The following is a 15,422-nucleotide window of genomic DNA, read 5'->3' on the forward strand; positions in this document are numbered from 1 at the left end:
GGCCACCTGAAGACTTTGCTTTGCCCAGCTTCACTTGTCTGTTGCTCATTCAACCGACATTTTTAGCACTTTTTAGGCTTTGAACTGCAGTGAAAAGCAGTTCAGAAAGAGAGCCTGTAATTAAAGTAATGTCTCCACTGGTGGTGGGGGAGGGCGAGAGGGTGGGAATCTGATAGCACAGAGCAGTGTATACTTACTTATTATAATGGTGAATATGTGACTGAGAGAAAGATGCAAAAGTCATGAATGTGACCATTGATCACAAGCTTACTTTTTTTTATCATCGCAAATGGTCACTGTCCAAGACAGTCACTAAACAAGGACTACCTGTATATAGTCCTTATAGCAGTTTGTAATTAGTTCTAGTGTGACTAGCATCGCATACAGAAAGCTAATTTTCAACCTTCAGCACAATGAAGTGTTTTTTTCCTCTCATTGCTTTTGTCAAATGAAATAACTCTAGAGAGTTTCTTATTCTGGTCTTAGTAATTTGTGAAATCTTAGTTTGCAATCAAAATTGACAGGATTATGATTGCCTGTCTGAAAATAATGTATTTTGATGATTGCAGAGAACGATCATTGGTACTTACCTGAACGTCGATTCTAATGATGAGAGAGGGAGGTGCTACTGGTGGGCTATCATCAATCCTTATTGGTCCATAGACTGAGAGAAAATTGTTGCAGCCACGCCTCTACTCCTTCTGCCCAGTTACAATAACGGTCGTATAATGCCTTGGCAATGTCAAAGAAATGCAATCGCCTCATGGTCGCTCTAAAATGGCCACCGCACTTTGAAAAGGCTCCAAAATGGCCACCGGCTATAAAAACAGACATCTGCCTCGTTAGAATGATGGACGGCGTGGCCGAGAATGTTAGCGCTTGAGCGCTGGGGCTGCCCAAGCTATCGCCGGGAGCTCCCTAGGAAGATCTGCGCTGCCGCGATCTTCCATGTCCCAAGAAGGTGATTTGAAGGTGACTGCCGGCTCGCTGTAAGGGAAGGAGAGGGCTGTCAGGAGAATCAATTTTAAACGAGCCGTGACTTTTCCCGTAACCCGGGGTCACAGCCGTACGCAAGCCCAGCGATGATTAACAAGGCAGTCACCCTCACCTCAATGTCTTCAGTGGAGACTTCGACTTTAGGCCCTCTGGATCAGGCCAATCACTATCCAGCGGTCCCCGCGAGACAGCGACGAACCCCGATGCCCTCTTTGCTGACAGCAATACTCACAGCCAAATTTAAATGAATTTAGAAGAAGACCGGATTAGCCAAAATGAACTTTCAATTTAGTTTTGATGACTAACTAGCAACAGCTAAGAAACTACCAGTCTATTTGGACCATAGACTGAGAGGAAACTGGGCAGAAGAAGTAGAGGCGTGGCTGCAACAATTTTCTCTCAGTCTATGGACCAATAAGGATTGATGTTAGCCTACTGGTAGCACCTCCCTCTCCTCATCATTGAGAACATCTGAGTTTCATAGGTATTATTTGAGCCTATTAGGCATCTGGGTATTCTCTAATAAATGTTACTTGGTGTTTTACCTGTTAAACGTGACTACTGTGCAATACTACCCTGTTTCCCTGAAAATAAGACCTCCCCGGATAATAAGCCCAATCAGGCTTTTGAACTCATTTGCTAAAATAAGCCCTCCCCTGAAAATAAGGCCTTCCTAAAAATATTGCAACACTGCAGCAGCCATTAGGTGACCACACTCACCACCTCCTGCACCTGAAAATTAATAAGACCTCCCCGAAAATAAGGCCACATGCTTATTTCGGGGGTCAAAAGAAAATAAGGCCCTGTCTTATTATCGGGGAAACACAGTACTATTATGTTATCAAGTGAGAAGATTAAACTGATCAGTTATTTAAAGAGGTTCAAAGCAAAGGGCCTTAAGTGAGGCTTTCTGAATCTGATACTCTAATGCATCTCTAAACATTTGAAGGCAAACTGGTCAAATATTGGCTGATAGTTACCTTGGGATATATCCAGTATAATATCCATTTTGTGAACGCAGCCACATTATGCTTTCAAATCCTAAATGTGAACACTGATAGGAGTTCCTGATATGCTATATCTGCTTGAATTGTGTAGATCATAAATAACGTGTCTCAGCAAGATTGTTTGTGGGCAATACAAGGTGGGCAAGGAGTAACATTCCACAGCTCTATTTGTGCATGTAGAAGTACTTTTACAATCAGCTAAGTGATTCCCTTTAAAAGCTTATTGCATACATGGAGAAGAAGCATGGAGAGGCAGTTTCTGGGTTAGATTAAATTTTAGCCATACGTTTCCTGTGAATGCAAGGCCAGCTCTTTGCTTCTTTTTCCTCTTCGTAATTGGAAGTGACATTTATTTAGCTGAATAGGAAAGGCTTCACATTGTAAGTACCGACACATATCCTGTCATGAAGTTGTAACATTTCATCATGTTAGTTGACCTCTCTCCAAATATTTCCTGTGTTACTTCCAAGAAAGACAGCAAGTGAAAAACAGGGCTTGCTATCTCTCCTGTACCTATATCATGTTTAGAGACAGCAGCCATTGAACAACAGCTGAAATTACTTATAAATTACCATATTTTACTTAAAGGTAATATTTCTAATCATTTTAGACATTTAAGGCATTTCTCATTTGGTCCCAGAGACTGCTCTCAAACAACTATCCTTAAACATTGGGTCGCCTCAGTTCTATTTTTTTTATATCATTTTGAAGAATAACACATGCAAGCACTTAAGTATTTTGTAACAAGCAGCCTAGATGGCTGAGAAATGACTATAATTCCAGGCTAAGCAGTTCCCAATCTGTATCTTTTACAACAGAATCCCCCAAGCTTTCCGACTTTGTGGACCAGCGGGGGGGGGGGGGGGGGAGAGAGGATGATTCTGTGTGTGCACAGTTCCATTTGCATGAGTTGCAGGCATCCATACCTGCTAATTGCACAAATGGAGCACATGCACACACGCTAAGTGGCTGATCTGGGGATTTGAGTTCACACTCACTCACTTCTTTTGCAGCCCGGTTCTAAATGGCTCAAGGCCCAGTAATGGGCCACGGCCCAGGGGTTGGGGACGCCTGTTTTACAAACATCAATTTGGGTGGGAAACAGAGGTGGTATTCAGCAGGTTCTGACCAGTTCTGGAGAACTGATAGCAGAATTTTTGAGTAGTTTGGAAAACCAGTAAATACCACCTTGACTGGCCCCGCCCTATCTATTCTCTGCCTCCCGAGTTCCAGCTGATAGGGAGGGAATGGGATTTTGCAGTAACATTCCTCTGGAGTAGGATGGAAATGGAGATTTTACAGTATCCTTCCCCTGCCACGTCCACCAAGCCACGCCCAAAGAACCAGCAGTAAAAAAAATTTGAATCCCACCACTGGTGGGAAGGTTTGCTATAGCATAGATAGTGTACTTCAGATTTAAATTACGCTTCCAAGAACACCAACCAATATGGATAGTTGTCACAGTTTACATGAATTACAGTCCAAAATATCTGTAAACCACCAGGCTACCTACTGGTGCCTCATAACATAGATTTTACAGTAATCAAAAACTCTACCATATTTTGGCTTGAAATTGTTGGCAGTATTATGTGATGAGTAAAATGACATATATGTCATATCATATCATACCATGTAATGGTACATTAGAAACATAGTTTACAGATTGCATTATTTACTTTAAAAGAGTGCTAAGGTGATGGTCTGCTGAGCTAGCTGAAAAGAAAGAAATTGTGTGGTTTAGATAAACAATATCCATTTCTGAGGTCCGGTTCAGCATCACTTACCAAGGTCAGTGTGATGTAACTCAAAATAGATTTGTAATGAATATTCTTCCTATATTTACTATCACTGAGTGTTTCAGGACAAAAAAAAGGGAAAGTCTCCTTGAGATACATCGTACACCTAGTGCAGAAAAGAGGATTTCTGTGCGACACATCCACCAAATGTAAATATTCCAGTGAGGGTGTGTCATTGGTAAGCAATTCTTGTGGATGGAGTTAATGCTGTATCCTGCTTTTGTACTGGAAAAGTAATGACAGAATACTACGAAAGGTCACTGAAGAAAGTTGAAGGTTTAATTGAAAAATAGAGAATGGATTCACAGATCTAAGGTGGGAAAAGTGGTGATAAGGTCATGTGAAAACATCTATACAGGTAGTCCCCGACTTATAACCACAACTGAGGCCAACATTTCTGTTGTTAAGTGAGACATTTGTGAAGTGAGTTTTTCCCCATTTAAAACTTTTCTTGACACAGTTGTTAAGTTAATCACTGCAGTTGATAAGCTAGTAACTCTGGTCTTAAGTGAATATGGGCTTTCCAATTGACTTTGCTTGTCAGAAAGGTTGCAAAAGGTGATCACATGACCTTGGGATTCAGCAACGGTTATAAGTATGAATCAGTTGCCAAGTATCTGAATTTTGATCGCATGATCATGGGGCTGCTACATAGGTCGTAAGTGTGGGAAATGGTCATAAATCACTTCAGCGCAGTTGTGATATTGAACATCATAAGTGAACTGTTGTAGAGGAAAAATAATCTAACCTTATTTAGGAATATGGACATAGATTTTAGAGAAATTATAAAATAGGAACAAATAATTTTTAAAGGATTGAAAAATCTTTATGTGACATGGAAAAGAAGGGGAAATGTGTGGGAGCAGAAGAGGATACAAATACTTGGAAACATCAAACTGAATGAGGGGCCTGTACATATTCTGGCAATGCTCTGTGTGGGTGTAAAGTTTTGTACTTAGCAGTGTTGAAACTTCTGCTAATTTTTCTGTTGTCATAGAAACTAGAGCACCCAGTTTCAAAGGTTCAATTTATTTTACTGTTTAAGGGAAATTGTAAACATGGAGAATTTTTTAAAAATCAAAGTGAAAGACTTAGTTATTTTCCATTTTTTGTCCCATATAATTCACCTAATTAATCCTCCAGGTGCCTTCGGAGGGCAAGAGTTAAAAGGAAACCAAAACTGGCTGATGTCTCTACAAAATTGTTCCAGGTGGACCAAAGGCATTTTTCAAAGTTATCACCAGAATCTTCCTAAATAAGTTTCCAGTTTGTTCACAAAAAATGAAACCAAAATGGTTATTGAATATGGCAACATTTTTCAATTGTTCCCTATCAGATGTACTGTGACTGAAATTATGAACCAACATTGCCAAAGCAAGAAACTGAAAAGAAATTTAGTCTAGTTTGTAGTAAACATGTTCAGACTATTTATGTTTTAAACACATTAAAATTTTGCACCGGAAATATGATAAAAAATACTGTATCTTTCTTTTTTTTTTAAATTGGAATATGATATTAGTCATAATTGCCAGATTCAATGAAGTACAATAGAGAAGACTGCTGGGAGAATCTAACTCTCTGTTCTCGCGTCTTCTCTGAGGATTGGAAGACTGCTGGCATTGGCTACTACTAGTAAACCTGAGAAAGGAAGGAAGAAATATAAAAATCAGGCAAGAAGACCTTCACATCAGAAAATACCACTATGCCCCCATTGAATAGACATTTCCATTTATTTTCAAACAAACAAAAGTTGAAAATACTTTAAAATTTTAATATTCAATGCAGAAAACTGAGAGACAAGGAGCAAGTTTTGTGTCAGCTATTAATACCGGAAGCTTCCACGCTGCCTTGTGCTTGGGAAAATAGGAGGGGGGAATTTAGTAGAGGGAATGTAGTTAAACATAATAGCATTCTTCTTTTCGGTCAAGGTCATGCTATTCCTGCACCTGGAGGAGTGTTTGGAGTGATGTCTCAGAGTTGAGAAGGATTGAGATTGGATGAGGTGATGGACTGATGGGTGCAGGGGATGGGTTTGGACCTTTGACTTACTGAGGGGAAGCCCGGAAATCTCAGGTTAGGGGTTTTCCTAGGTGTGCCTATATACCTACTCTAATAAATGGGAGCTTTGAGAAAATGCCTGTCGTAGCTACTTGATTAAGGTATTGTTTACTTCTTGGTAAGGTCTAGTGCTAAGTTACAATGGCACTGAAAAAAGTGACATGATCATTTTTCACACAATCATTGCAGCATCTTGGTGGTCATGCAATTAAAATTCAGATGCTTGGTAACTGACATGTATTTATGACAGCTGCAGTAACCCAGAATCTTGTAACCTTCTGATAAGCAAAACCAATGTTATTAACTTAACAATTGCAGTGATTCACTAAACAATTGGCAAGAAAATGTGGCAAAACTCACTTAACAAGATTGGGGCTCAGTTGTGGTTGCAGGCGAGTCTGGAACACACATGATACTAAGCCATAATTATCATTTATAAACCCCAATCAGGCAGTTCATACAAAATACATGATCATTTTGCATAATATAGCTTTTGTATTTATTTTCAACATCTGATATTATGTTGTTGATAGATACATATTTGAAGCAAGCAAAGATGTCTGAAAAATCTCATCAGTCAGCTTATTATGTTTGTCTTTTTCAATTAAACTCAGTACATTGGGTTTAAGGGTCTAATATATACACACTTGATTGGTAGGGAACCAGAGTTGATCATTCATAGATAACAGCAATTTCTTGATAACATTTTATTACAAAGTCCAAAATGGTTCACAGTATTGGCTAGGTACCTTTAAGTATGTAAGAATTGCATTTTGTTGGAATCAATGGAATGCACATACATTTGTTTAGAATTTTGTGGTAAGCACTTTCTTCTGCAGATTTGGCATATTTTTTAAGATGCTTACTATTTGTGAAAAAGGTTCAACTGTCCTGGTGTGTTTGTTATTCAGAGAAAGTGGGGAGTCTATAGCCTGGGCATGTCTGTTGTGGGCTTGAGATCATTCTAAACAGATCTTGCTTTTATGGGCTATAGACCATGATGTATTCTCAGCTGTAGCTTTGATTTGCAGTGACTCAACTAGGGCAGTGTTTGGACAGCAGAAATCCTGCTGATGAGATGAGTAAACTTCCACCCAAAACTCTAGGTGGTCTTACCATCTCCTCGCATACCATATGTAGGAGGATGCTGATTCCTTAAAATATGTGATGGAGAAAATGCTTATAGGGATAGTACTGATGGGGTCAAGAACCCTTTTCAGAGTAATGGAATAACATTTAAAGTCCTTTTAGTAATCACTTTTTAAAACACCATTCTGTTATTTACGACTGCAATTTCTGCTTCATTGACAGGTCAGGGAAAAACTTTTATTAGATATTAGGAAAAATTCTTAGGGGACCAATTACTTCTTGGGGGACCAAAACTATGAAGAAGAGAATCTTTAAAAAAAAAGTTAGTTCTCTTCTATCTTTTAAATCAGAAAGCTGGTTTCTGTTCAAGGAAGTTGATCTTGTGGGATTAGTATCAGCTTTATCTTAGAAAAATGAAATAGTATATCCTTTTGAAATCTCCCTAGCTGACATTCCCAACTGGATTCCCTTCCTATATATGAGAACCAAATGGGGGGGGGGGGATAGCTTGTCTGCTTAAGAATTACATCGGTAGAGAAACAAAGAATATAGTAATGCTGCAAAAAAAAAAAAACCAAAGCCTTGAAACCTGATTTTTTTTTCTAAAACTTATGGATAGTCAATTAAAAAAGACTGGTGGATGATTGATTTCATATATGGCAACTGCAATGAGGCTATGATATTCAGAAAGCTAGAAGTACACAGATACCCATAATGGAAGAATGGATCATACAAATATTAAAGCTTGCAGAAATGGTGCAATGGCATGTTTGATTAAAGAAGGAACAACGATTAAGATATAGAAGACTGGAAACCATTTGCGGACTTTTTGCCGAAAATGGATTGAAATGAATTTATGCTTTTGGGATTCGTTAATTTAAAAAGGCTGTTTATGGGAAGAAAAGAACCATGATATGTAATTTGGGAGGGTGGAAATGTTTATAACTGCTGCAAAAGAAGATCAGAGGTTGCTTCTGTAGATGTCTTTCTTTTTCCTTTCCTTTTGTTGTCTTTCACTTTTTCTTTTATTTTTTAATATAGGTCTTTAATATTGGTCTACAGACATACTTTTTGTTTGTCTGTAGTTTTTTCAATCTTATGTAAAATGTTCTTTTAATAAAAATTACATATAACAAACCCAAAACCTCTAATGGAAACATCCATACATAAGTTTAAATGTTGTTTCCTTCTGACTGGCACACAATGAGTTGTGTTTTGCTCCCTCTTCAGAAAAGGCGGCGGCGGATCGATCGGAGTATGATTGGTGAGCCAACAAACTTCGTTCATACTGCTCATGTTGGTTCAGGAGATCTCTTTAGTGGAATGAATTCGGTAAGTGCATTTGCCAGGACTCCAACAGGGTTGGAGACCTTATTCTTGAACATTATATTTTGAAATATTTCTGTCCTGCTGTCATGCAGATATGTTGGATTTCAATCTCTGTAATTTTCAGATAGCTTTGGTCATACTTTTGGAAATCATCAGTATTAAATTCCTACATCCAGATGGTTTCATGATGGAAAAGGATGTTTTAGAGTACTATACCTTTTAGATTTATAACTATATCTAAAAGAAAAAAATGAAGTCATTTGCAAATGGGACAGGAATTATTAGTAAAGAAAAGGAGAGAGAAATTTTCAGCACATCATAGGAATCCATTTACTAAGGGATAATATGTTTCTAATCAAGAAATGCTTCTCCAGAGGCAACTAAAAATATATCCATGATGTAATTACATTTCAGTTTTTCCCTTTTGTTTACTCTATAGACATTGTTGAGTTCAGTGTAGCTTACCCCAAGGAATCCTGCATGTGTGTGTAGTGTATTAAAATTGTTGTAAAAAGATCTGATAATAAATATGTATGTCAAAATTAGGGTACTATATAGTGTAGCTTTCACATACAGCAGTCTTAAAAAGCTAAATTTCAATCATCATTTTAATGGTCTTATAAGCATGTTGAAAACAAGCCACAGCAAGTGAGTACCTTCTTTCATGTAATATTGCCACAAGGAGGAAATTGAAAAGTTACCTGCTTGCTTGCCTAAAAATGTTTCATTTTTTTGTTAGCGCTGTTTTTTAAAAGTATGATTAATGTCATTTGGGATTTATAAAGTAAAGTAAAAGGCATGTAGTTGGGAGCCAGCATATTAAGCAAAATATCATTACATTAATCATAGTTTAGTGTTTGGACAATGCACTAAACATTCTAGGATTCAAGAAATACTTAAAATCTGTAGAATGTTATCTGTCTAATATAACAGAGAAAGTGTTTTACAGCTCTATATTTGTTATTTATCCAGTTTCATTATCAGTGAATAAATTATTCGTTTTGGTGAAAGGTCACATCCAATAAGAGAGTGAGTGAGTGTGTGTGTGTGTGTGTGTGTGTGTGTGTGTGTGTTTACATATAGTACACACATACTATAGTACACATATAGACATTTAAGAAAGGAAACAAGGAAAACCCACATGATCTTGCATGTTTAGCCACCAGTCTGTCCCTTGACTCTGAATAAAACAATCATACAAATAGCATGCAAATGAGCTTTAGTCATAAAATAATCTACATGCATCTGTTTGGTGAAGTTGGAGAGAAATTGAAATAGTAAGAGATTCCTTTGGAACTAATTAAATTTTGGGACAGCAAAAATATTAAGTTGAATATTACATGAAAAAGAAAAGCATAGAATTCTACAGTATCCTTTTCTTACATGTTTGGCTGTATATATTAATGAGTAATATGGTCGACTTTGTCCAAATTTTGCACTGAGAATAGAATAGAATAATAACTTTATTGTCACTTTGAATGTACACTACATTAAAATGAAATTTTGTTGCATTCTGCTCTCAAAGGGTCACCACCTCCAATATAGAATTCAAAAAAAAGAAAGGAAGAATTCAAGAAATATCACATTCTAGTTGACCATCATGGTTTTGTTTCTTTAGGTGAGCTCAATTCAAAACCAAATGCAGTCCAAAGGAGGCTATGGAGGGGGCATGAATGCAAATGTTCAAATGCAGCTCGTGGATACAAAGGCAGGATAACTGGGGCATCTTTCCAGTAAGTATTACACACTTTCCACATTGTAACATCTTTCTCTTCCGACTTCCGGAGACATAAATGTATGGGACAGCAAAGTCATTCATAATTGCTACCTCAAAACTATATGCAATGTACATTCTGGTTATTTCATACTGATTTCACACATACATTGATCAAAAACCGGCCTTAGCTATTGGAGCCTCTTAATTATCATTTCACTAATTAATTATTTCTTCTTCAATATTTCTCTCATACCAAAATCACACGATCAGAATTAACAATGGAGGAAGTTGCAGGAGGGCATTGCAGTAAAACAGTAGCATGTTGCAGACCTCCATCACTTTCCACATCATAGTAGCAACCTTTCAGTTACTTGTTTTGGTGTTGGCTTGCAGTGAAGTGCTTAAGGCTGTGGATGGGAACAGTTGCTTCCTAGAAGTTCCTTGCTCCTCTTCCCATTCTACCTTATTCCCCCCGCCCCTCTCCAAATGCAGCAAAGAAGACTCAAAAATTCACTGCTGCTGTTTCCAGTAATGACATATTATTACCAGATGGATTTGTGCAGTCTCCAGAAAATCAGGAGATGACAGTGTAGTCCCTAACCACTCAATACAGATAGTCCTTGACTTACAACAGTTCATTTAGTGACCATTCGGAGTTACAACATCACTGAAAAAAGTGATATGATCATTTTTCATATTTACGACCATTGCAGCAGTCCCATGATCATGTGATCAACATTCAAGACGCTTAGCGACTGACACCTATTTATGACAGTCACAGTGTCACAGGGTCATGTGATCCTTTTTGCAACCTTCTGACAAGCAAAATCAATGGGGAAGCCAGATTCATTTAACAACAGTGCTACTAACTTAACAACTGCAGTGATTCACTTATCAACTGTGGCAAGATAGGTTGTAAAAGGGGGCACAACTCACTTAACAAATGTCTTACTTAACAACAGAAATTTTGGGCTCAATTGTGGTTGTAAGTCGAGGACTATCTGTACTGTCCACTGCTGTCCCTTACTTGGTAGCATAAAGAGAATGCAAAGGTATTTATACTTTCAGATAATAGAGCCACATGATCATGTACCATGACAATATGCTATACACTTTTTCCTTTATATTGGGGATGGAAGATGTGTGGTCTATAGATTACCCCTATCGAGTTCAATGAAGCCAAGATGCAGGTTTCTCCAACTCCCATTTTCAGAAAAGTCTGTTGCATTTCTTCTCTGTGAATAGAGAAAAGGACTGTTTCTACATGCATACAAAGAAGAAGGATCAGGTCCTCACCTTGTCTTCCTCGGTCTTTAATTGCTTCTGTATGTACATCCCTGTATGTACATTTCTGTTTGGAGAAAGGGACTACCATTTTCTGCACATATAAATATATATCCAGCAATATTTTTGAACTGTGTCTGTAACATAGAAAACCAAAGTGATATTGGACTTGAGCTCCGTCTGCTGCTAGTACTTGGCCGCTGATGCTCTCTCTGAATGCTATCATAACCATTTTAGCAAACCATCTGCCCAATCCATCCTCAATATATATTGCTGAGTTACCTACTTAGAGTGGGGAAATAGAAATTGCAATATCGTTGCAAAGTGGGATAGGTCAGAAATGGTACGAAAAGGGGAAAACACAAGCTATCCTTGATGAACTTGAGGACTGTTAGATAATGTCATTGGTGCAATTAACATGAGTTTGGGCAGACTCCAGGAGACAGTGGAGAACAGTGGAGCCTGTTGTGTTGTGGACGATGGAGTCATGAAGGATTGGGCATGACTTAGTGACAAAACAGCTATTATAGTTCTGCCCTACTTAAAATTGTTTTATTCATTTCTTGTTCTATTTTTCACAGGTACCTGCAAGTTTCTATACTTTGTTCCTGTGTCCCTCTCCTTTATGCCTTGGTGACTGCTTCCTGTGCTCATGATAAGAGAAGTTGATGGCCCATCATCCACCCTTCATGATTATTATGCCATTCAGACATTCCTGTTCTGCTGTGAGGCTGACATTAATCAGACTGGTTGTGCCTTTAAAGTGGCAAGCTTACATTTCACTACCAAAACATATGTGGACATTGTACTGGTTGACTTGTTTTTTTGAGCTTCTAAAACTTTTACCCTCAGTATTTTGAAACAATGTTTTCAGCAATCTAAATTCTGAACAAACAGGTTTGGTGTTGGGTTGACCCTCGTTTTGTACTTCCTCTGCAAACCCTTTATTATAGCATTCTCATCCTTTCATTGTTGTTATTACTTCTTTCTTTTAATTAGAAAAAAGCAAGTTTCTGTTAATATCTTGAGTCTGTCATTGTTGATATAGATCTATTTTTTTTAAAGGTCTGGGACCTGCAAGCACAACAAACATTTCACACAGTCAGAAATCAGGAGTATATGAGTGTATGACCGCATGCTATGTGAATTTGCTTGGTATGGTGGCCTATTGGATGCCAAAAACATTATTTTTATTTTTAATGCTTGTTCTTGGAGATGGATGATGCTAAAGTTGGTGGAAAAAATGCAGTGGTACCAGATTATGCCAATCTCTCTAGGGAAAAATGGACTTGTAACTCTTAGCTGCTTTGGAAATATGTCTTAGATTTTTAATCCAATTCATCTTGAAATAATAAAGAGAGAGTCTGCATTCAGAAGACATTTTGTTGTAAATGTTCAATATATTTATTTTGGAAGAGCTGACCTCAAGATTGTAAACCAGTGTGGTAACGTACAAAGTAAATATTGTGGTGGCGCTTTTGTCTAGTTAAGAGGCATTGTTATGTTGGCTGCTTTTTCTTTCTTCTTTTCCAGTGCTTAATTTTAGGCTGTTCCAGCATTACCAGTAGCAGCATGATGAACTGCCTGCAATATTATAGCTGGAATTTAGTTAAACTCTCTAAATAGTTGGCAGTTTCCACATACTAAATATTTAGGGGCCCATGTAAGTTGCTAAGAGCAACATAGTAACCTAGCAGGAATGGATATCAGTGAAAACAACATACAGGGTGGCTTTTTGCTATATTGGTGAAGAAGCCTTTTGCTCAGGTTCCAAAGCATGTTTCTTTCACAAAGTGTGAAAACTGTGTTTTAATATTGCACTGTTTTTTTATGTTATTTTATATTTTGTTAAGTGGTCTATTTTTGTCTTCCCCATACTCATGCCTCCTTTGTCGTATTAAATTAAAACAGTTGATTGAGTATTAACAACATAATTTTAAGACACATTTAGAATCTTCCTCATGCATCATTTTTTAATATCTTAACTGGCAAATAGAGTAACTGAGCCTAATTGGAGAAATTCTTAATGTTACAAGTATTTGCTGCATATTTGGGGGAAAAAGGCCATGCAAGAACTTCATGCGGTTGCCCCCAAAACAAAAGAGAATATAGTAGCATTGCTTTGTAGTTAATGCTTATTGCTACTTTCTCCACTGCCATTTATAATTTGTAAGGGGAGACTAGAGAATGAGGGAATATCATACTTACAGCTTTATTTTATTTTTAAAAATCCCTAACAGAAATCATTAACAATTGTTCAATGGAAATGGAAGAATATCTTTATCTAGAACCACTTTTGAGCCCATACCCACTGAGGAAGTAATCTATGTAAATATCTCTTAGTCAAAGCAGTAGTTGAACAAATATATGAAGACTGCTGCTGCACAAAAATCCATATTTATGGACTGGGTCCAGAAGACATTCCTGGTACAGGCAGCCAAATAATACGGATGAAACTATAATTTTGTTGGGGAAATTTTCATTTCAGGGAGTCCAGGGAGATGCCTTTTACTGTTGGGGCCAAATACACAGGCAGCTTAGTAGTTGTCAAGATCAGGATGTCAAATGCATACATTGTCAAAAGTGCTCTTCAAAGTACTCTATGATATCTTTCCATATGATAGCTGTCTAAATATATTGGACTGCACATTATCCCTGAAATCAGAAACGTTATCTACCAGTCAAGGGAACTGTAGTTCAAAAGAGAGCATCAGGTTGGGGAAGACTGTCCTGGGGTTTCAGACTAAATTTCACTTTATTCTGAACTGATAGAAAAGAATTCTGGGAAGAATTTTTGATCAAAAAAAAAAGTTATCATCTTCAGCTCAGTCGCCAGAAAAGAGAGACATATTTTTATAACAAACATACATTTTTGTACATTATGTTCATTCTTAAATAATGTAAGTTCAATGTTGTCTTGTAGATATTAAAAGGAAAATATTGACCTTTGATTCAATAAATGTTTTCTTTCAGTTACTGGTTTTCCTATTTCTTTACCATAATCAGTACCTATTTGCTTGGACAAAGAGATCTGAAAAACAATGTCATTGTTTCAGATTTTCCTCAACTGATGGTATGGTAAAGGTGACAGAACTGTATTGCGACATAGCTGTTCTCTTTTCACATATCCGCACACTGAACACATTTTAAGTGACCCTTAAAAGGAAGGAAGTTCAGTAAGTCAGTTTCTTGTACATAAATTCTCAGTCTGCCTTTTCTATATCTATCAAATCTGGTGAATATTTACAGGTAGTCCTCGACTTACAACAGTTTGCTTAGTGACCATACAACAACACTGAAAAAATTACTTACAACCATTTTTCACACATGCCATTGCAGCATTCCCATGGTCATATGATTTACATTCAGATGCTTGAAAACTGACTCACATTTATGATGATTGCAGTGTCCCGAGGTCATGTGATCATCTTTTACGATGATCTGATGAGCAAAGTCAATGGGGCAACCAGATTCACTTAACTGTGTGACTAATTTAACAACTGCAGTGATTCACTTAACAAATGTGGCAAGAAAGGTCGTAAAATGGGGTTAAGACTCACTTAACAAATTTCTCACTTAGCAATTTTGGGCTCAATTGTGTTCGTAAGTCGAGGACTACCTATATATGCTGCTTCTTTCTATAAAAATATCAAAAAGTTTGACAGAAATAGAAACAAAATTAACATATTAAAATTACCTCATTAAATAAGAGACGTTTGAGGACCAAGTTTCCTTAAAAGCCCTATATCTTTTCAGACTATGCAGGAAATATTAGAATTTGCCTATCACTGGAAGTGATCTTACAGTTAATATGTGTAGGATTTTTGTTTCCAAATAAAATAAGTTGACGATCTATTATAAACATGATAAAATACCATATTTTTCAAGATCACAATCTTTTAATTACTTGGAAATGACTTCAATCGATTTCCAGAAATTTGTAAAAAATAATAATAATAATACACTGTGCAAGCTTCTTACATTATATTCAGTTTCCTCTGCCTTTTCTCCAGCTGTGTAAAGACTTGCTTTAAATTGGAATGCAGACTTGTTGCATAGGTATGATACAAATGAACTGTATAGTATTAGATATTATATTAAATACATTAAATTATTTGAATAGGTTGACTTCACAAAATCTATTCC

The 15,422-nt window shown here is 37.1% G+C and overlaps 1 protein-coding gene across 2 annotated transcripts in view; it reads left to right on the top strand.

Moving 5' to 3' along the window:
• Nucleotides 1-14,252, top strand: part of CDC42SE2 (CDC42 small effector 2) — a 63,901-nt gene extending 49,649 nt beyond the window's left edge. For both annotated transcript variants that reach the window (XM_014064949.2, XM_087715885.1), the window contains exons 3-5: nucleotides 8,177-8,278; nucleotides 9,894-10,008; nucleotides 11,858-14,252. In XM_014064949.2, coding sequence (XP_013920424.1) covers nucleotides 8,177-8,278; nucleotides 9,894-9,992 — 201 coding nt within the window. In that variant the 3' untranslated portion in view covers nucleotides 9,993-10,008; nucleotides 11,858-14,252. The remainder of the gene's footprint in view (nucleotides 1-8,176; nucleotides 8,279-9,893; nucleotides 10,009-11,857) is intronic.
• The last annotated feature ends 1,170 nt before the right edge of the window (nucleotides 14,253-15,422 follow it).

Source organism: Thamnophis sirtalis, unplaced genomic scaffold, assembly GCF_051295495.1.
Source record: "Thamnophis sirtalis isolate CommonGarterSnake01/CBP01778 unplaced genomic scaffold, rThaSir2_p1.2 scaffold_5, whole genome shotgun sequence".
NCBI lineage: Eukaryota > Metazoa > Chordata > Lepidosauria > Squamata > Natricidae > Thamnophis > Thamnophis sirtalis.